At 53.3% G+C, this 22,801-nt stretch overlaps 1 protein-coding gene across 1 annotated transcript; it reads right to left on the bottom strand.

Moving 5' to 3' along the window:
• Positions 1 to 2,702: 2,702 nt before the first annotated feature.
• On the bottom strand, positions 2,703 to 22,603 carry LOC125725661 (germinal-center associated nuclear protein-like). Its single transcript, XM_049002528.1, has 28 exons — positions 22,276 to 22,603; positions 11,936 to 12,165; positions 11,740 to 11,821; positions 11,473 to 11,611; positions 10,889 to 11,091; positions 10,661 to 10,800; positions 10,367 to 10,564; positions 10,019 to 10,287; positions 9,775 to 9,937; positions 9,537 to 9,691; positions 9,194 to 9,417; positions 8,903 to 9,099; positions 8,712 to 8,812; positions 8,488 to 8,619; positions 8,291 to 8,404; positions 8,053 to 8,205; positions 7,841 to 7,970; positions 6,715 to 6,764; positions 6,504 to 6,638; positions 6,248 to 6,401; positions 5,773 to 6,037; positions 5,523 to 5,620; positions 5,058 to 5,448; positions 4,703 to 4,954; positions 4,490 to 4,619; positions 4,122 to 4,301; positions 3,876 to 4,026; positions 2,703 to 3,782 (listed from the first exon to the last, which is right to left on the bottom strand). The coding sequence occupies exons 1-28, from the start codon at positions 22,580 to 22,582 to the stop codon at positions 3,624 to 3,626; spliced, it is 4,902 nt and encodes a 1,633-aa protein (XP_048858485.1). The 5' UTR covers positions 22,583 to 22,603; the 3' UTR covers positions 2,703 to 3,623.
• Positions 22,604 to 22,801: the final 198 nt, after the last annotated feature.

Below are 22,801 nucleotides of genomic sequence, written 5' to 3'. Positions count from 1 at the left end.
CAGGCAGTCTCTGGCCACGCCCCCTACAGTCGGTCCGGCCCCTGGCTTTACCAGCGTGTTCGCGAAAACGACTTCATTTATTTTCTTATTGATTCATCGACAGACCATCATACTTTTTAGACGTACGTTATAATAATAACACTCTATTGATCCCCAAAGAGAGAAATTCTCTCCTTGCCTGCCCCCTCTTACTGTCCATGATACACAAGCACATATGTAGAAAAACGTCAGCTTGGAGGCCAAGGCTGGACTTAACCTACTCCTTACGGTTTAACGGGAAACTGCCGCATGGCCGAGCGGTCTCAGACACCACGCACGACGTAACTGGCCTTCCGACGCAAGGGATATTCTGTTCTCCGAAGTAAGCCGTGGGTTCGAATCCCACTTCCGACAAAAGTTCTTCAATCACCACAGCAGCATTTGAGCAACTGATTGGCTTTAATTGCTTTGTTTTATTGTTGCGTTTCAGGCAAAACTACATAACACTTAAAGACACTTCGGGCATGCAAATGGAGAACGAAATTATAGTTATACCGAATCTCCTACACACAATACCAAGGTTACCAACTTTGCTCAGCTGACCGGAGTGAGACGTTCAATTCGCCACAAGTCTGCACACCCAGATAACACGCATATAAAACGTATGCAACAGTTGTGTTACCTTTTAAATAGTCTGTAGGTTTTGCAAACTACTCTAACGCCTTTGGTGTCGCTGATTTCACGTTTATACTAGTGTAAAATAGACTTGCCGTAAGATTTCTTTGCGCCAGCCTGAGAGTCTGAAAACACCTCACACCAGATGCATGAGAGATGGAAACCTGGAATATTCAGTCGAATCAGATCAAATATGATGCTAAGTTAGTACTAAGTTAAAATATGTTCCGCACTTGTAACATGCACCCATGATTTGGAACAGTCAGCAGCATACCTGTCAAGGTTTGGATTTGAAAATAAAGGAAATTTTCCGGCACCCGCCGAGAGCCATCCCACCACCGCAACCAGGCTCCAGTATCCCTTACATTTTAAGACAGGTGTACAAGAAATATAAAATAACCATTTGTCATTTACATTTTATTTTCATTGCGCATTTTCTACTAATTTTTCATGTTCACTCATGCGGCTCTCTGTCATTCACTAATGACTTGGATTTTTCATGCCGACTGACATCGTTCCTTCCCCGTGGGAGACACTAAAATCGCATTTACAAATCTTACAGAACGCGTGACTGTGCCCCATCCTGCTCCTCTTTAGGAAAGTAAATTCGTCGTCCCATTTTCCGATGTATTTACATGACTTCTTTGTTTCTTGGCAGGGACGCCTTCTCCTTCTACACATCCATCCATCCATCCATCTCTCTCCTTTCTCGTTCCCGCTGTTGGCACTAATCTCGCGATAACTGCCACCCAGGCTATGCAGGTGGCAGTTCTCGCGAGGCTACTGACAGTTCAGTTTGGAGAGGCAGAAGAATTTTTAAATATATATATATATTATTATACGGGAGATTTACGGGAAAATACTAATACGGGAGGACGGCGGGAAAGAGAAGTAAAATACGGTAGTTTCCCGGCCAAAACGGGAGACTTGACAGCTATGGTCAGCAGGCAGTCTCTGGCCACGCCCCCTACAGTCGGTCCGGCCCCTGGCTTTACCAGCGTGTTCGCGAAAACGACTTCATTTATTTTCTTATTGATTCATCGACAGACCATCATACTTTTTAGACGTACGTTATAATAATAACACTCTATTGATCCCCAAAGAGAGAAATTCTCTCCTTGCCTGCCCCCTCTTACTGTCCATGATACACAAGCACATATGTAGAAAAACGTCAGCTTGGAGGCCAAGGCTGGACTTAACCTACTCCTTACGGTTTAACGGGAAACTGCCGCATGGCCGAGCGGTCTCAGACACCACGCACGACGTAACTGGCCTTCCGACGCAAGGGATATTCTGTTCTCCGAAGTAAGCCGTGGGTTCGAATCCCACTTCCGACAAAAGTTCTTCAATCACCACAGCAGCATTTGAGCAACTGATTGGCTTTAATTGCTTTGTTTTATTGTTGCGTTTCAGGCAAAACTACATAACACTTAAAGACACTTCGGGCATGCAAATGGAGAACGAAATTATAGTTATACCGAATCTCCTACACACAATACCAAGGTTACCAACTTTGCTCAGCTGACCGGAGTGAGACGTTCAATTCGCCACAAGTCTGCACACCCAGATAACACGCATATAAAACGTATGCAACAGTTGTGTTACCTTTTAAATAGTCTGTAGGTTTTGCAAACTACTCTAACGCCTTTGGTGTCGCTGATTTTACGTTTATACTAGTGTAAAATAGACTTGCCGTAAGATTTCTTTGCGCCAGCCTGAGAGTCTGAAAACACCTCACACCAGATGCATGAGAGATGGAAACCTGGAATATTCAGTCGAATCAGATCAAATATGATGCTAAGTTAGTACTAAGTTAAAATATGTTCCGCACTTGTAACATGCACCCATGATTTGGAACAGTCAGCAGGGGGGGGGGGGGAGGGATTATCTGCTCCCTGCATTTAAAAGTGCATAACAGAATTACATGACAGTGAGCGCAGGGGCAGGTAGACATTATTTCAACAAGCAGAAAACTATCAGAGGAAGCAGTTCATAATGAACATCATACAGAATACAGGAAGTCCCCAGAATAGAAGATCCATCCTAAGTCAGTCTTAAAGTCAAATTTATTGGTGTGAGAACAGTAATACTACAGAACATTATAGTACAGTAATATTAAAAATAACTGCATACAGTACTGTACCTCAAGCCCACGAAAGAATAAAGCAGGGTGATGTTTTCATGAGCATCATAAAGTAATGCATATGTTTGATATTAAAAATAGTTTTAAACTAAATTAGTATGATAGGATCTATGGCCATCTGCTTTTAAATGTAAAATATCTTAGCTACATCAAGTCAGTCGAATATTCTTAACCAGCAGACTGTCTGTACATATGCAGATGGCTCCCTGCTGCCACCTGTAGGGCATCCACGGGCATATTTTCTTAAAAACCAGCCAGCCAGTTTATAAAAGGAACTCAGTGGCAGACTGAACTGAAGATCACAGCAGTTCACTAAGCAATTACATGAACTTTCTTTAAGAATCTAAAAAAAGACATACTTTTGCAATGGTGTACAATGCAGATATTACCTAAATTGTTAATTTTGACCAACAATACACAAGGTTAAAGAAACAGCAGTAACAACCCCACGTATGAGTGTATAATATGGGCAAATAACGTCACAGGTTTTAAAGATTCTGCAGCAAATTGTGATTCAATTTAAAAGTACAATAAACAAAGTTTCATGATGGAAAAAAAACAAAGAAATAGCCATGGGTTTCTAAATACAATAACATTTTAATATTTAAAATTTGCACAAAAAAAAAACCCTAAAAAACTGTCCATTTCCTATGACATGTTTTTCCCCCAGTTACAACACTCCCAATGTTGTGTAAATTACTGTACATCATACTCTTCAAAGCAATATATGCACAAGTACCACACAACTAAATATACTGCAGAAATCAGGCATAAGAGAGACAACTTGTGGCAGTCAACGGCAGACATCAGGTGGGTCACATGACACTCAGTCATCAACAATGTCCAGAAGGCAGCTTAGCTTCAGCTCACATGCGAGCTCCTCCTCCCGGCTTGCAGAGATCAGCTGCTCCAGCTCCTGTAGACGCCTCGCCATAGAACTGGCAGCTCCCCTGGCCTGGTCACTGAGGACACTGCGCTCCTTCTGCTACAAAAATGGGCACAGAAACAGTCTCAACTGATGAGCACAGGGTACTTGGGGTCTTAAAATGTGAGCAACTGTGTAGCACAGGGTCAATACCAGGGCAAGTGCAGGTGGGGCAGCCATCTTTGGGGAGGGCACTACGATCTCCGGTACAGACAGTAACGAAGAAGGCAAGAAAAGTGGTGAGGAGGAAGAGGAAGGGCCCAGGGACTCGACGTCAAGCCAGGTACGCAGCTGGTCCTCGAACCTGCAGATCCAAGTCAAACAGGAAATGGCTCAATGTTTATGCCACAACTCACATGAGAGAGTACACGTGTGTAGCATGTCTGTTCTCTGTCAGACCTGCGGCTCTGTTCTTTCTCCTCCTCAATGCGAGCCAGGAGGTCCTGGGGGCTGGAGGCAGCATCCAAAACAGGGGCAACACCGGATCCGGACTCAGGGTCCTCAACCATGCTGTGAAACAGCTTCTGTTGAAGACGTGGCCTGGCCAGTCGAGGATGAGGCCACATGCTCTGGTGACACCTGCAATGGCAGAGACTTTGGATAAGAAGCCAGTATTGTACACCACTCTTGGGGATATGAGCAAGACTGGAAGCTGATGGCTTTCCCTCTTCTTCCATTTAATAGTAAATAATATTCATTAAATCTGCAGGTCACTGTTAACAGTCTATCTGGAATGTGTTAGATTTACATGGCTGGCTGGCTCTTACCCTGCCTTCCCCTGCTGCTTGTCCCTGTGCGTCTGCTTTACGGCATCCACCCAGCAGGACGGCGGTATGAAGCCCTGCAGCCCATCGCTCAGGAAATACACCGAGATTTCTCCGTCGTCACTGATGACATCTGAAGATGGTGGGATAGGTTCACACCTGCATGGCATCCCCAGTAGGCCCCCCCAAACGTCAGACCCACCCCACCCCCCTCACCTTCACTCACGGGGCACCCAGGAGGGTTCCAGTCCCGGAGTTGGTGCTCTACACAGAGCATGACAATTTCGTCCCAGGGCACCTCCCAGAAAGTGGGCTCCTTGTCCGGCCCCCCACCTCGGCCCACACAGTCCTGACGCAGCCTCTCCAAAAGGTTCTCCAACTGGGACATAAGGAGTGGCTGGCTGTGGCGGGACCATGGGATTTGAGATACGTACTGGAAGATGGAGGCAACCAGCTGGCTCCAAGGAGCTGGGTGGGGGGAGCGGTGGCAGCAGCAGAAATTTAAGGAAACAGACTAAGAAGCAGCCACTTAGCAAGAAGTCCGAATTCCGAATCTGAGGCATGGACATACCCCCCACGGCTGGCAGCGGCCAGTCGGGCAGCCGCAGGCTCAGGACTGCCCCCTGGAGCCACTCCAGGTGCTCAGCCGAGTTCCAGAGCAGATGTGGTAGGCAGTCACCACCCCCTGGCACCGAGAACTCTGCCACGGGCCAGGAGAGGCCAGCCAGACTCGGGGACGACACAAGGCCAGCCAAGAAAGCCAGGACAGTGTTGTAGAGGCCGATGACGGGTGCAGGGCCCTGGGAGGGCAGTCCCGCCATGTCACGGTCCCTCCGATCACGGTGAAGCCTACCAGCAAACTCGCGGCAGAGCCCGGCCTCCACAACCTGCACCAACGTCTGCGAGACGAGCCGGGCTGGTGCCGTGGAGCGGGCAGCGAGCCACCTGACGGCATGGCGGATCTGCGGGGAGACGGGGGTGATGGTCAATGGGATGGTTCAATCTTACCGAGGCCAGCGACAACATGCACACTCACCTGCTCGGATCCTTGGGGTTCGTTCGTGGTCTCGGGGATATGGACGAACATGTACTCTGAAATCAAACCTTCCTCAATGAGTGTCTGAAGCATCAGGTCTTACAGGGAAAGGAAACCGATGGTCAGACAGGAGGAACAAACCAACTGTATTAGCTCTGCATACGTAAACATAGCCTCAAGAGAAATGCTATAAGTAAAGTAAGCGAATCCCACGCGACACCTGTTGTCATAGACACGGTTAGTGTCACACCTTCCTCTAGCCGTTCATCGCTGGCCCTGTGCCCAGCCTGCCCTGGGACCACCACCACCAGAGGAAGGGCCTGTGGCCAGGCATTAGCCTGCTGGATCTGCCGGAGTTGCAGCAGGGCGGATAACAGGAAGATGTCCCCGTCTTCCTCATCAGCCCCGGGACTGACTGCCGAGGGCAGCAGCATCAGCAGGGCGCCCATGCCCATCAGCCCCTTCCGCTTCTCCAATGCCAACTGGCCTTCCTCGCTGAGGGGCCCGCGGGCCACCTGACCCACAGTGAGAAACATGGCCTCACTTCCTGCACTTGCACCCTTCGCAAACATCTGTGTTACCACAGGACCTGCTAATATCACATAGTGCCAGACTATGCTAGGCTATGTTAAGCTATGCTAGACTAACATTAATGACAGAACATGCAACACAGGGGCATGAAGCCTGTCGATATTCATCGGCAAGTTCCCCCCTATCTGCCACACCTTCACACACACGTGCACTGTGTGCATGCGCTCCCCCACGCTCCGCAGGCCGCTGCTGATGCTCAAGGTTTGCATGTGTCCGTTGGGGACCATCTCCCTGTGTTCTTGCTTCTCCGAGTTACCGAATTTGGACTCCAGCCATTCTGTCAAAATCCTGCATCAGAGATGGGAGGGGGGCACAAATGTAAGCTCCAGGACCTCTAAACCCAACTAACACCCAATCCCTCCCCGAACGACACCCAGTTCCCCCACTTACTGGTTAGCAACACTGGCATCTCTTTCATGATCACTTGGCAACAAGAGGGCTGCCTTCCAGAAGATTGTGTCAGATGGGTTCGAGACGCTTGCTGCCACCAGACTGAGCAGGTCCAGTGGCCCCCACACAGATTCGCTGAAGTGGATGGAGATGTAGATGAGCACATGGAGAGTGATGGATGGCTAACAGCTACTCTACAGTAGCACCATACCTCAGGAGCTGCTGGTAGAACAAGTGAACCTTCATCTGATGCTCGGTTTCCCTTCGCATCTTCGCCAACCTGCAGAAGGCAGCAGAGTGTCAGCATCGGTACACTTAACACTACAGCAAATCAATGGCCAGCAAAATAAACGGACAGGACGGAAGTCATTTTGGGAAGTACTGTCTAATTCAGCAGAGGTGCCCCGATCCAATATTCAAGATACCTAATCAGACGGATCGGACATCGGCCACATGTGACCGATCCATGTTCAATAATTATTTAGTTATTGCCAGTCTATTTCTTCTTATACTGAGTGGTACAATCAAATCGCACAACAGCTTTCCCCCCTTTTTTATTTTTTGTGGCATTCAAGCTGAACGTTAACGCTTCCTCGGTTTTTTGACACTCAGTGTGTGTGAGTGCAGTGACTTCCCCTGCTATGACGTCATGTGCATGTCCTTTGTAGTGGAAGGATCAGGTGATGGTAGCAAATGCAACTTGCATGCTTGCGAAGCAAACTAACATGTCTAAAACCTGGAAGAATTTTATGCTTGAAACAACCAGTAGCACAGCGATTTGCGATCTTTGTAAAAACAAAGTAACATTCAGTGGAAAATCCCACTAATAGTGCACTCAATTAAGGCAATGCAAGTAATATGAAAAAAAGCGATGGATTTGGAAGCCAGCTTGGGCTGTTTTGCGCACTCGCTATAGCTTGATACACGAGGTGCTGCTATCACAGTGAAAAGTGACGCATGCCACTTGGGTGTACTTGTGAAGATATTCAAACAACTGCAAAATGTCTCAAAAATGCTCAATACAAGATGCACAAAAGAGGTGGAACAGTATCTTATGTATGTTTCTTGTGGGCTAATTAAAACTTCTTTTCCATTTGTATTTACTAGCTTGGAAAAAAAAAAAAAAGAGCTTTGGTACTGGATCATACTCATAATCAGCCAATACCTTATGTTCAGGTATCAGGATTATATTGGCACTGAAAAAGTGGGATCGGTGCACCTCTATTATGAATATTAGGTCAGCATTATTATGCTGTGAGAGAGATGTACCTGGTGCAGGAAACAGAGAGGTCCCCAGCGTGCCCCAGGTTGACCACGCCCCGGGCCAGCCTGTCCAGGCAGGGTGAGGGGGGGGCACTGGGGGCCAAGGCCTGCAGCCTGAAGCGGGGGTCCACACAGCCAGGGGCAGCAGGAAAATCACGCATCTGTCGCTTCAGCTGCCTGCGCACGGCCACCACATCACGCCACCTGCAACACATGCACAGGGTGAAGCCCGGTTGTCGGCGAGCATGTGGGCAAAATATCTGGTCCCCTTACCACTGCCCCTTACCTTTTGATGAACCTGCGTATACTCAGAAGCTCTGCTTCCAGGACGTCTTGGGCCAGCAGGGTGAGCTCACCACACAGCGTCTCCTCCAGCAGTACCTCACACACGTCTTGTGAGCTGCGAGCCACACATTCTGCCTGCTCTTCTTGGGCACGCCTGGCACGAAGGGGCATGCGTTCAGCCTATATACAGTTATCTGAACACTCTCTATGACCTCTGATCCCCCTTGGCTCACCAGTACCTGATCTCTGTTGAGGCAGTCTCCACGATGCAGTCGCGCAGCACCTCCTGTGTGATCTCGGCACACAGTGTCTTGCTGAGCCGGGCCAGGAGCTCCTCGTGTTCCTGCTTTCTCCTGACAGAGACAGGCCCATCAGATGGCACATCCCCTCAAAATGCACCCACCCCTCCTCCCCAGCCCAGACAGGTGAGGCCTACCTGGCTTCCTCCATCCTGCGCTTCTCCTCAGCGATATGCTCCCTCTCTGCCTGGATCTCGGCAGCAGAAACCTCCCGCAGCATCTGCTCCACCACCTCACTCAGCACTGCCTCCACCTGGCCGTTGCACATGCTGCAACAACCCATCCACATCACCAAACTGGTGTTGGTTGAGTGTGACAACCCTCTAGAGGCCACTGCTCCCTATCTGGCTCACGCTCCTACCTGAGTGCAGCAGAGATGTACTCGGCTTCGGTGGCAGCCACGTCAGCCACCTCGGCCTGCACTACCTCCTCCAGCATGGCCTCTACCTCCGTGGCGATGTCCTGCAAGGGGGGGGGGGGTTATTTGTCATTACTATGGCAATACCAACACACTGCTACTGGGTTGACACGCAGCAATGAGCAATCTATCACCTGCTCTGTGTAAACGGGCTCCGGTGGGGGAGGCGTAGGTGGGGCGACTGGTGGTGCCTCCGACGGAGATGCCCCAAGTGCTCCACTCTCCTCTCTACCAGGGAGGCCAGCTGACTCCGCTGGGTCGCTCGGCATCTTGGATCGGTGCTGGAGGGCCCGCGCATCCAGCTCAATGGGGGGCCTCTGAGGGGAGGCTGCTACAGCGTGGGCAGGAAAAATGACAAAATTACAATCAGAGGCCAGAAGGTGGACGAAGCGTAACAGTTAGCGGAAGGTGGAGTGCAGACGCACCAGCCCTGGGCACACTGCCTGCCTCCGCTGGCTGCCCATCCCCACGGTACTTGTTGCGGCTGTCAAAGCTGTTGACGGGTGTGTGTTGGGGTGGGTTGGGCAGTGGCGCGCCGTTGACCACTTGGCCCACCAGCACCTCCCGCTTCCTTGCGATGGCCACAGAGCGCTTTGGACGTGGCTGGATCTCAGGCTCCTGGTACGCTGTCCGGCTTAGCTCCACCATGCTAGGGGGAGGGCAGAGCTTCAATAAAATATACCACCCATCATAGATTAGCACCCCCATCAGAGATAAGCCACCCTGCCCCCAACACAAAAGGGACAACGAAGCACAGCCCAGCCTTACCCTGCATCGACCGCGAGCCCATACTGCAGCGCGAGGTCCGAAGCCTCGCCGGCATTCTGGAACATGAGCATCCGGACCAGGTCTTCGACCGGGAATGTGGTGGAACCACGGGAGCTGTAGGCCACATTCAGGGCCCGCAGAGCCTCACGGCGCACCTGTAGGGGGCACCAGAGCGGTCCAGGTAAGTGAGGTATTGGGGCTGATGAGGATGTAGGGAGCGGAGCAACGGCTCCCCCACCTGGTCGAAGTAGCGGTGCAAGATGCAACCAGCCAGATACGAGGCCACCTTGACCAGCTTGAAGAACCTCACGAAGTTGTTGCTGTTGACAGCGGCAAAGGCCTGGACGGCAAACTTCACCTCCGGAGAGTTTCGGAGCTCCGCCCGGAATTGCTGCACCTCCCTGCAGGTAGGGAGGGAATGAAATGTCAGCTGGAGAGGTGCCACGGTGACACGGGACACCGACTGCCGGCCAGCCACCCACCGGAGGATGTCTCCATCATTGAGCTTCAGGAGCACGCTGTACTGCCGAAACTCTGCCTCATGAGGGCAGTAGATGTTCTTGCTGGCCAGGTCCTGGTACATCTCCTTGAGGCTCTGCAGGCATTTGGTCAGGTTTTCATTGTTGATCTTAGCATCAAAGGACATCATGGGCTCCTGGCACAGGTGGTGTGCGCAGTGGATGTGGAAGCGGGCGCACTTTTCAATAAGGGACACCGTAAGCGGGTCGCACAGGTGCTGCTGAGTGATATCCTGCAGATGGTCCAGAAAAAGGATCAGGGCGAGGCCCGCAGGGCACAGGAATAATGAGACACGGACTAATGTTGCTCACCTTCCGGATACCTCGTGTGCGGTTCCACACAAAGTCATACCAGTCACGGTAGTTGTCCTCACCCTGGTCCATGACCTGGGTAACCAGGTAGTTCATGGTCATGTTCAGCACAGTAAGGGGCCGCAGTTCATGGGGGAGGGGCTCCTCCTGGTCAGCAGAGGACCTGCTGTACTCCTTAATGGCAGCAGTGTGGTCCACCTGCGTGGGGTGCAGAGGGTGATTTGCAGCCTGTGGTCTGTCAATTCATGGCGGGGAGGGGGAAGCATTAGGAAAGAGGGGCAGGGGTGGTGATACCTTCTCCGTGTTGGGGATGACCTCAAAAGAGCTCAGTTGGTTCCGGGTCTCCCTCATGTAACGCTCCTTCTCCGGACACATGTCAGGACACGTACCCACAAACACCTTGGACAGATCCAGGTCGGTCCTCTTGGGCCGAGCTGTGCCAGAGGAGACCGTGTCAGCTGGCGATTCACTTTGGGGTGGGAGGGGGGGGTGGCTCAGCAACGTGACCCTAGGGGGACCTACCCTGTCGCAGGATCTTGTCCCGCTGCTCTAGCAGACGATACTTCTCCTCTGCGGTTTCAGCTACCTGGCCAATCAGGTGGAAGAGGGGAGAGGGGAGGCTGCTGGCTAGATGTTCGGATTCGAGGCCGTCTGGGCTGGGCTCCATCTGCGGCTCACTCTCAAACTGCAGGGCCTTTGTCGCCAGGGGTTTCTTGGCTGGTGACCTGAGAGGGACAGACCAAAGGCTGAAGAGCTTCTAAAAGCTGGCAAAACCTGGGCTCCTTTGAACACCTGGCCAGTAGGGGGCATAGCAGCCAAAGAACTCAGTTTGACTTTAATGTCACGAATCCGAGCCTGAGGTAAAGAGTTTCATTACCAGATGACCTAACATAACTCAAGCTGCTTGGAAAAAAAACTAACAAAATGTATACATAATAAAAAACCAGAGTGATCCAGATTTTTTTTTTTTTTTTTTAAAGAACTTGCATTGGGTTTCAAAAAGGTGATTTTCTTCCCTAACTTAATTTAATAAAGACCCGGCCATCTTATTGTAAAATTGAGTTATTTACTCTTACGGTAAGAGAATGATTTAAAGACAAGATTACCCTCTGGATAGGGATGAGCTGGAGGACCAGCCGGAGGTGGATTTGGAGAGGGCTTTGCAGACAGGGGCTGACTCAAAGCCTCCTGCCTGGCTCTGAGGATCAGGGTCATCTGGAGGCCTTTGGCCCTTCTCTCCTGGACCTAAGAGACACACAGAACCAGTTCATCGAAACAGCTGACATGGGAATGAAAGGCTGCAACGAGTCACAAAGACCCCGCCCTGGCCTTGGCTCGATGCACAGATAGAGAGCACCGTAATAGTCACTCACTCTGCTTCTTCCTCTGCCAGAAGATGGTGAGCTCATGCCTGCGCAGCAGTTTGCCCTTCTTCTTGGCTTTGGCAGCAGAAGCCTGAAAGATACCAAAAGTCAGTGAGGAAAGCCCGGGAGATCATGGACGAGAGCACAGCCTAATGAGTACAGCGACCAAGCCCCCCCCCCAAAGGTGTGCAAAGCCATTGCTCACATGGTCGTGGAAGTGCACTATGGCCAGGTTCTTCTGGGGCCTGCAGAAGATCCGCTGCACACGTCCGAACTGGCGGAAATGTTCCCCCAGGATGTCCTTGCTGTTAAGACTGGCTGGAATGTTCTTGCATTGGAGCACCATGGCTTCGGAGGGTGACATCCCCCCCAGGCTGTCTGTGCTGTCCAGGCGGCGGGCACGTCTCACTGTTGATGCTGCCTCAGTTTCGGGATCTGTGGCAAGTGTCACAGAGTTCAGTTTTTCAGACTATACTTGGCTTCGAACCCAATGTGCTTCTTCCTGGGAGTACTCACCCAACTCCTCCGCCCTCTCAAGGACCTCCCGGGTTGGGGCCTGTGACCTTGGCGGCGTTGAGGGTGAGTGGCTGGTGGTCGGTGCCATCGAACCCTGGTGCTCCGCCTCCCCCCAGTCTGGCTGTGGCTCCTCACTCCTCTTCGGCTCTCGCCGGGTCTGTAGGGCCGGTGTCTTCAGGATGCTGGTCAAGGCACTGCGAAAGATGCTGCTGACAGGCCCCCGGCCCCGGACCAGGGGCCTCTTGGGAGGGTGCCTGGGGGCGGAGTCAGCACCAACTTGGGGCTCCTCTGATAAATGCTCCACCATCTCCTCCTTCCGCTTGGTACCCTTAGCCGCTGCCTCCCCTGCATTCTCCCCCTCACCGCCCCCCCCCACGGACCTCACCAGACACAACCCCAGCGTCAGTCTTGGGTTTTAGCGGACCAAAGCTGACAGCACCAAACAGTGGCCGGGGCTCATGGAGGCTAGAGGCAGAGTACCTGGAGACAGAGGCGGCCTGGGAGGTCCCCCCACCCAGGCCACTGCCAGCACCAACGGAGGGTGCTGCTGGTTTCGAGAAGCTGAACTCCTGGGTGGTGCTGGGATGTGCATCTTTGGTGGGGAGGATGCTGCTGGACACTGCGATGGGCTGTGAGAAGCTAAAACCTAATGCTCCAGAAAGGAACTCAGAGGCAGCAGGAGCAGGCCCACTGCTGTCCATACTGGTAGCGGTGGTGCTGGATGGGCTGGAACCAAAAGACTCGGACACAGCCTGGGACACAGCCGGTTCAGGACTGGCGCTATAAATAGGTTTGAACACAGCTGCGTCTGACGGCTTGAAGCTGAACTCTGAGGTGCTAAATCCGCGGCCCTGAACGCTTCCAGGGGAGAATACCGAAGAAGACCCTGTGGACAACTGTCCGAATCTCAGTGGTTGACTAGACCCCGAGGAGGGGGGAACAGAGGAGGCGGAGATTGCGTTAGAGCCGCCGAAGCCGGGTGTGTGCTGAGCAAATCCGCCGGTCTGTCCGAAGGCAGAGGTCTGGGGAAAAGCCGAGTTCTGGTTAAAGACAGAGCTCTGACCGACCCCGGCCGGCTGCCCGAAGGAGGGCGGCGGGCCGAACCTGGTGTCGCTCTGTACAAACGACGGGGTCTGACTCCCAGAACCGGGCATGCCGAAGGTCGGGGCCTGTCCAGACGCCGTCCCGCCAGGCTGCCCGAAAAGGGATCCGGTCTGGCCGAAGGCAGACGATGTACTGAAGAGCGAGGTCTGGCCGGTGCCCTGGCCGAGGGCAGGCGGCTGCACGAAAGGGGCGTTCTGCTGGCCGAAGGAAAAGAGCCCCGAGGTCGGGGCGCGCGGAGACTGAAACGCTCCGCCTTGTGTTCTGCCGAAAAGCCCAGACGGATTCATTGTGTAAAAAGCCCAAAAATACGGCCTTCAAAAGTCGAAACAGAGTTCTTACAGCGCGGTAGATTTCGGCGTCCTTCGGCCTGGGAGATTATATCCGCGCCTGTGTCACATCTGCGGAAATATACAAACTGGCAGCTCCCCTGGCCTGGTCACTGCGGACACTGCGCTCCTTCTGCTACAAAAATGGGCACAGAAACAGTCTCAACTGATGAGCACAGGGTACTTGGGGTCTTAAAATGTGAGCAACTGTGTAGGCACAGGGTCAATACCAGGGCAAGTGCAGGTGGGGCAGCCATCTTTGGGGAGGGCACTACGATCTCCGGTACAGACAGTAACGAAGAAGGCAAGAAAAGTGGTGAGGAGGAAGAGGAAGGGCCCAGGGACTCGACGTCAAGCCAGGTACGCAGCTGGTCCTCGAACCTGCAGATCCAAGTCAAACAGGAAATGGCTCAATGTTTATGCCACAACTCACATGAGAGAGTACACGTGTGTAGCATGTCTGTTCTCTGTCAGACCTGCGGCTCTGTTCTTTCTCCTCCTCAATGCGAGCCAGGAGGTCCTGGGGGCTGGAGGCAGCATCCAAAACAGGGGCAACACCGGATCCGGACTCAGGGTCCTCAACCATGCTGTGAAACAGCTTCTGTTGAAGACGTGGCCTGGCCAGTCGAGGATGAGGCCACATGCTCTGGTGACACCTGCAATGGCAGAGACTTTGGATAAGAAGCCAGTATTGTACACCACTCTTGGGGATATGAGCAAGACTGGAAGCTGATGGCTTTCCCTCTTCTTCCATTTAATAGTAAATAATATTCATTAAATCTGCAGGTCACTGTTAACAGTCTATCTGGAATGTGTTAGATTTACATGGCTGGCTGGCTCTTACCCTGCCTTCCCCTGCTGCTTGTCCCTGTGCGTCTGCTTTACGGCATCCACCCAGCAGGACGGCGGTATGAAGCCCTGCAGCCCATCGCTCAGGAAATACACCGAGATTTCTCCGTCGTCACTGATGACATCTGAAGATGGTGGGATAGGTTCACACCTGCATGGCATCCCCAGTAGGCCCCCCCAAACGTCAGACCCACCCCACCCCCCTCACCTTCACTCACGGGGCACCCAGGAGGGTTCCAGTCCCGGAGTTGGTGCTCTACACAGAGCATGACAATTTCGTCCCAGGGCACCTCCCAGAAAGTGGGCTCCTTGTCCGGCCCCCCACCTCGGCCCACACAGTCCTGACGCAGCCTCTCCAAAAGGTTCTCCAACTGGGACATAAGGAGTGGCTGGCTGTGGCGGGACCATGGGATTTGAGATACGTACTGGAAGATGGAGGCAACCAGCTGGCTCCAAGGAGCTGGGTGGGGGGAGCGGTGGCAGCAGCAGAAATTTAAGGAAACAGACTAAGAAGCAGCCACTTAGCAAGAAGTCCGAATTCCGAATCTGAGGCATGGACATACCCCCCACGGCTGGCAGCGGCCAGTCGGGCAGCCGCAGGCTCAGGACTGCCCCCTGGAGCCACTCCAGGTGCTCAGCCGAGTTCCAGAGCAGATGTGGTAGGCAGTCACCACCCCCTGGCACCAAGAACTCTGCCACGGGCCAGGAGAGGCCAGCCAGACTCGGGGACGACACAAGGCCAGCCAAGAAAGCCAGGACAGTGTTGTAGAGGCCGATGACGGGTGCAGGGCCCTGGGAGGGCAGTCCCGCCATGTCACGGTCCCTCCGATCACGGTGAAGCCTACCAGCAAACTCGCGGCAGAGCCCGGCCTCCACAACCTGCACCAACGTCTGCGAGACGAGCCGGGCTGGTGCCGTGGAGCGGGCAGCGAGCCACCTGACGGCATGGCGGATCTGCGGGGAGACGGGGGTGATGGTCAATGGGATGGTTCAATCTTACTGAGGCCAGCGACAACATGCACACTCACCTGCTCGGATCCTTGGGGTTCGTTCGTGGTCTCGGGGATATGGACGAACATGTACTCTGAAATCAAACCTTCCTCAATGAGTGTCTGAAGCATCAGGTCTTACAGGGAAAGGAAACCGATGGTCAGACAGGAGGAACAAACCAACTGTATTAGCTCTGCATACGTAAACATAGCCTCAAGAGAAATGCTATAAGTAAAGTAAGCGAATCCCACGCGACACCTGTTGTCATAGACACGGTTAGTGTCACACCTTCCTCTAGCCGTTCATCGCTGGCCCTGTGCCCAGCCTGCCCTGGGACCACCACCACCAGAGGAAGGGCCTGTGGCCAGGCATTAGCCTGCTGGATCTGCCGGAGTTGCAGCAGGGCAGATAACAGGAAGATGTCCCCGTCTTCCTCATCAGCCCCGGGACTGACTGCCGAGGGCAGCAGCATCAGCAGGGCGCCCATGCCCATCAGCCCCTTCCGCTTCTCCAATGCCAACTGGCCTTCCTCGCTGAGGGGCCCGCGGGCCACCTGACCCACAGTGAGAAACATGGCCTCACTTCCTGCACTTGCACCCTTCGCAAACATCTGTGGTACCACAGGACCTGCTAATATCACATAGTGCCAGACTATGCTAGGCTATGTTAAGCTATGCTAGACTAACATTAATGACAGAACATGCAACACAGGGGCATGAAGCCTGTCGATATTCATCGGCAAGTTCCCCCCTATCTGCCACACCTTCACACACACGTGCACTGTGTGCATGCGCTCCCCCACGCTCCGCAGGCCGCTGCTGATGCTCAAGGTTTGCATGTGTCCGTTGGGGACCATCTCCCTGTGTTCTTGCTTCTCCGAGTTACCGAATTTGGACTCCAGCCATTCTGTCAAAATCCTGCATCAGAGATGGGAGGGGGGCACAAATGTAAGCTCCAGGACCTCTAAACCCAACTAACACCCAATCCCTCCCCGAACGACACCCAGTTCCCCCACTTACTGGTTAGCAACACTGGCATCTCTTTCATGATCACTTGGCAACAAGAGGGCTGCCTTCCAGAAGATTGTGTCAGATGGGTTCGAGACGCTTGCTGCCACCAGACTGAGCAGGTCCAGTGGCCCCCACACAGATTCGCTGAAGTGGATGGAGATGTAGATGAGCACATGGAGAGTGATGGATGGCTAACAGCTACTCTACAGTAGCACCATACCTCAGGAGCTGCTGGTAGAACAAGTGAACCTTCATCTGATGCTCGGTTTCCCTTCGCATCTTCGCCAACCTGCAGAAGGCAGCAGAGTGTCAGCATCGGTACACTTAACACTACAGCAAATCAATGGCCAGCAAAATAAACGGACAGGACGGAAGTCATTTTGGGAAGTACTGTCTAATTCAGCAGAGGTGCCCCGATCCAATATTCAAGATACCTAATCAGACGGATCGGACATCGGCCACATGTGACCGATCCATGTTCAATAATTATTTAGTTATTGCCAGTCTATTTCTTCTTATACTGAGTGGTACAATCAAATCGCACAACAGCTTTCCCCCCTTTTTTATTTTTTGTGGCATTCAAGCTGAACGTTAACGCTTCCTCGGTTTTTTGACACTCAGTGTGTGTGAGTGCAGTGACTTCCCCTGCTATGACGTCATGTGCATGTCCTTTGTAGTGGAAGGATCAGGTGATGGTAGCAAATGCAACTTGCATGCTTGCGAAGCAAACTAACATGTCTAAAACCTGGAAGAATTTTATGCTTGAAACAACCAGTAGCACAGCGATTTGCGATCTTTGTAAAAACAAAGTAACATTCAGTGGAAAATCCCACTAATAGTGCACTCAATTAAGGCAATGCAAGTAATATGAAAAAAAGCGATGGATTTGGAAGCCAGCTTGGGCTGTTTTGCGCACTCGCTATAGCTTGATACACGAGGTGCTGCTATCACAGTGAAAAGTGACGCATGCCACTTGGGTGTACTTGTGAAGATATTCAAACAACTGCAAAATGTCTCAAAAATGCTCAATACAAGATGCACAAAAGAGGTGGAACAGAATCTTATGTATGTTTCTTGTGGGCTAATTAAAACTTCTTTTCTATTTGTATTTACTAGCTTGGAAAAAAAAAAAAAGAGCTTTGGTACTGGATCATACTCATAATCAGCCAATACCTTATGTTCAGGTATCAGGATTATATTGGCACTGAAAAAGTGGGATCGGTGCACCTCTATTATGAATATTAGGTCAGCATTATTATGCTGTGAGAGAGATGTACCTGGTGCAGGAAACAGAGAGGTCCCCAGCGTGCCCCAGGTTGACCACGCCCCGGGCCAGCCTGTCCAGGCAGGGTGAGGGGGGGGCACTGGGGGCCAAGGCCTGCAGCCTGAAGCGGGGGTCCACACAGCCAGGGGCAGCAGGAAAATCACGCATCTGTCGCTTCAGCTGCCTGCGCACGGCCACCACATCACGCCACCTGCAACACATGCACAGGGTGAAGCCCGGTTGTCGGCGAGCATGTGGGCAAAATATCTGGTCCCCTTACCACTGCCCCTTACCTTTTGATGAACCTGCGTATACTCAGAAGCTCTGCTTCCAGGACGTCTTGGGCCAGCAGGGTGAGCTCACCACACAGCGTCTCCTCCAGCAGTACCTCACACACGTCTTGTGAGCTGCGAGCCACACATTCTGCCTGCTCTTCTTGGGCACGCCTGGCACGAAGGGGCATGCGTTCAGCCTATATACAGTTATCTGAACACTCTCTATGACCTCTGATCCCCCTTGGCTCACCAGTACCTGATCTCTGTTGAGGCAGTCTCCACGATGCAGTCGCGCAGCACCTCCTGTGTGATCTCGGCACACAGTGTCTTGCTGAGCCGGGCCAGGAGCTCCTCGTGTTCCTGCTTTCTCCTGACAGAGACAGGCCCATCAGATGGCACATCCCCTCAAAATGCACCCACCCCTCCTCCCCAGCCCAGACAGGTGAGGCCTACCTGGCTTCCTCCATCCTGCGCTTCTCCTCAGCGATATGCTCCCTCTCTGCCTGGATCTCGGCAGCAGAAACCTCCCGCAGCATCTGCTCCACCACCTCACTCAGCACTGCCTCCACCTGGCCGTTGCACATGCTGCAACAACCCATCCACATCACCAAACTGGTGTTGGTTGAGTGTGACAACCCTCTAGAGGCCACTGCTCCCTATCTGGCTCACGCTCCTACCTGAGTGCAGCAGAGATGTACTCGGCTTCGGTGGCAGCCACGTCAGCCACCTCGGCCTGCACTACCTCCTCCAGCATGGCCTCTACCTCCGTGGCGATGTCCTGCAAGGGGGGGGGGGTTATTTGTCATTACTATGGCAATACCAACACACTGCTACTGGGTTGACACGCAGCAATGAGCAATCTATCACCTGCTCTGTGTAAACGGGCTCCGGTGGGGGAGGCGTAGGTGGGGCGACTGGTGGTGCCTCCGACGGAGATGCCCCAAGTGCTCCACTCTCCTCTCTACCAGGGAGGCCAGCTGACTCCGCTGGGTCGCTCGGCATCTTGGATCGGTGCTGGAGGGCCCGCGCATCCAGCTCAATGGGGGGCCTCTGAGGGGAGGCTGCTACAGCGTGGGCAGGAAAAATGACAAAATTACAATCAGAGGCCAGAAGGTGGACGAAGCGTAACAGTTAGCGGAAGGTGGAGTGCAGACGCACCAGCCCTGGGCACACTGCCTGCCTCCGCTGGCTGCCCATCCCCACGGTACTTGTTGCGGCTGTCAAAGCTGTTGACGGGTGTGTGTTGGGGTGGGTTGGGCAGTGGCGCGCCGTTGACCACTTGGCCCACCAGCACCTCCCGCTTCCTTGCGATGGCCACAGAGCGCTTTGGACGTGGCTGGATCTCAGGCTCCTGGTACGCTGTCCGGCTTAGCTCCACCATGCTAGGGGGAGGGCAGAGCTTCAATAAAATATACCACCCATCATAGATTAGCACCCCCATCAGAGATAAGCCACCCTGCCCCCAACACAAAAGGGACAACGAAGCACAGCCCAGCCTTACCCTGCATCGACCGCGAGCCCATACTGCAGCGCGAGGTCCGAAGCCTCGCCGGCATTCTGGAACATGAGCATCCGGACCAGGTCTTCGACCGGGAATGTGGTGGAACCACGGGAGCTGTAGGCCACATTCAGGGCCCGCAGAGCCTCACGGCGCACCTGTAGGGGGCACCAGAGCGGTCCAGGTAAGTGAGGTATTGGGGCTGATGAGGATGTAGGGAGCGGAGCAACGGCTCCCCCACCTGGTCGAAGTAGCGGTGCAAGATGCAACCAGCCAGATACGAGGCCACCTTGACCAGCTTGAAGAACCTCACGAAGTTGTTGCTGTTGACAGCGGCAAAGGCCTGGACGGCAAACTTCACCTCCGGAGAGTTTCGGAGCTCCGCCCGGAATTGCTGCACCTCCCTGCAGGTAGGGAGGGAATGAAATGTCAGCTGGAGAGGTGCCACGGTGACACGGGACACCGACTGCCGGCCAGCCACCCACCGGAGGATGTCTCCATCATTGAGCTTCAGGAGCACGCTGTACTGCCGAAACTCTGCCTCATGAGGGCAGTAGATGTTCTTGCTGGCCAGGTCCTGGTACATCTCCTTGAGGCTCTGCAGGCATTTGGTCAGGTTTTCATTGTTGATCTTAGCATCAAAGGACATCATGGGCTCCTGGCACAGGTGGTGTGCGCAGTGGATGTGGAAGCGGGCGCACTTTTCAATAAGGGACACCGTAAGCGGGTCGCACAGGTGCTGCTGAGTGATATCCTGCAGATGGCCCAGAAAAAGGATCAGGGCGAGGCCCGCAGGGCACAGGAATAATGAGACACGGACTAATGTTGCTCACCTTCCGGATACCTCGTGTGCGGTTCCACACAAAGTCATACCAGTCACGGTAGTTGTCCTCACCCTGGTCCATGACCTGGGTAACCAGGTAGTTCATGGTCATGTTCAGCACAGTAAGGGGCCGCAGTTCATGGGGGAGGGGCTCCTCCTGGTCAGCAGAGGACCTGCTGTACTCCTTAATGGCAGCAGTGTGGTCCACCTGCGTGGGGTGCAGAGGGTGATTTGCAGCCTGTGGTCTGTCAATTCATGGCGGGGAGGGGGAAGCATTAGGAAAGAGGGGCAGGGGTGGTGATACCTTCTCCGTGTTGGGGATGACCTCAAAAGAGCTCAGTTGGTTCCGGGTCTCCCTCATGTAACGCTCCTTCTCCGGACACATGTCAGGACACGTACCCACAAACACCTTGGACAGATCCAGGTCGGTCCTCTTGGGCCGAGCTGTGCCAGAGGAGACCGTGTCAGCTGGCGATTCACTTTGGGGTGGGAGGGGGGGGTGGCTCAGCAACGTGACCCTAGGGGGACCTACCCTGTCGCAGGATCTTGTCCCGCTGCTCTAGCAGACGATACTTCTCCTCTGCGGTTTCAGCTACCTGGCCAATCAGGTGGAAGAGGGGAGAGGGGAGGCTGCTGGCTAGATGTTCGGATTCGAGGCCGTCTGGGCTGGGCTCCATCTGCGGCTCACTCTCAAACTGCAGGGCCTTTGTCGCCAGGGGTTTCTTGGCTGGTGACCTGAGAGGGACAGACCAAAGGCTGAAGAGCTTCTAAAAGCTGGCAAAACCTGGGCTCCTTTGAACACCTGGCCAGTAGGGGGCATAGCAGCCAAAGAACTCAGTTTGACTTTAATGTCACGAATCCGAGCCTGAGGTAAAGAGTTTCATTACCAGATGACCTAACATAACTCAAGCTGCTTGGAAAAAAAACTAACAAAATGTATACATAATAAAAAACCAGAGTGATCCAGATTTTTTTTTTTTTTTTTTAAAGAACTTGCATTGGGTTTCAAAAAGGTGATTTTCTTCCCTAACTTAATTTAATAAAGACCCGGCCATCTTATTGTAAAATTGAGTTATTTACTCTTACGGTAAGAGAATGATTTAAAGACAAGATTACCCTCTGGATAGGGATGAGCTGGAGGACCAGCCGGAGGTGGATTTGGAGAGGGCTTTGCAGACAGGGGCTGACTCAAAGCCTCCTGCCTGGCTCTGAGGATCAGGGTCATCTGGAGGCCTTTGGCCCTTCTCTCCTGGACCTAAGAGACACACAGAACCAGTTCATCGAAACAGCTGACATGGGAATGAAAGGCTGCAACGAGTCACAAAGACCCCGCCCTGGCCTTGGCTCGATGCACAGATAGAGAGCACCGTAATAGTCACTCACTCTGCTTCTTCCTCTGCCAGAAGATGGTGAGCTAATGCCTGCGCAGCAGTTTGCCCTTCTTCTTGGCTTTGGCAGCAGAAGCCTGAAAGATACCAAAAGTCAGTGAGGAAAGCCCGGGAGATCATGGACGAGAGCACAGCCTAATGAGTACAGCGACCAAGCCCCCCCCCCAAAGGTGTGCAAAGCCATTGCTCACATGGTCGTGGAAGTGCACTATGGCCAGGTTCTTCTGGGGCCTGCAGAAGATCCGCTGCACACGTCCGAACTGGCGGAAATGTTCCCCCAGGATGTCCTTGCTGTTAAGACTGGCTGGAATGTTCTTGCATTGGAGCACCATGGCTTCGGAGGGTGACATCCCCCCCAGGCTGTCTGTGCTGTCCAGGCGGCGGGCACGTCTCACTGTTGATGCTGCCTCAGTTTCGGGATCTGTGGCAAGTGTCACAGAGTTCAGTTTTTCAGACTATACTTGGCTTCGAACCCAATGTGCTTCTTCCTGGGAGTACTCACCCAACTCCTCCGCCCTCTCAAGGACCTCCCGGGTTGGGGCCTGTGACCTTGGCGGCGTTGAGGGTGAGTGGCTGGTGGTCGGTGCCATCGAACCCTGGTGCTCCGCCTCCCCCCAGTCTGGCTGTGGCTCCTCACTCCTCTTCGGCTCTCGCCGGGTCTGTAGGGCCGGTGTCTTCAGGATGCTGGTCAAGGCACTGCGAAAGATGCTGCTGACAGGCCCCCGGCCCCGGACCAGGGGCCTCTTGGGAGGGTGCCTGGAGGCGGAGTCAGCACCAACTTGGGGCTCCTCTGATAAATGCTCCACCATCTCCTCCTTCCGCTTGGTACCCTTAGCCGCTGCCTCCCCTGCATTCTCCCCCTCACCGCCCCCCCCCCACGGACCTCACCAGACACAACCCCAGCGTCAGTCTTGGGTTTTAGCGGACCAAAGCTGACAGCACCAAACAGTGGCCGGGGCTCATGGAGGCTAGAGGCAGAGTACCTGGAGACAGAGGCGGCCTAGGAGGTCCCCCCACCCAGGCCACTG

Source organism: Brienomyrus brachyistius, unplaced genomic scaffold (assembly GCF_023856365.1).
Source record: "Brienomyrus brachyistius isolate T26 unplaced genomic scaffold, BBRACH_0.4 scaffold69, whole genome shotgun sequence".
Lineage (NCBI taxonomy): Eukaryota > Metazoa > Chordata > Actinopteri > Osteoglossiformes > Mormyridae > Brienomyrus > Brienomyrus brachyistius.
Note: the sequence above shows the minus strand (reverse complement) of the source record. Positions and strands in the feature narration are given on the sequence as shown.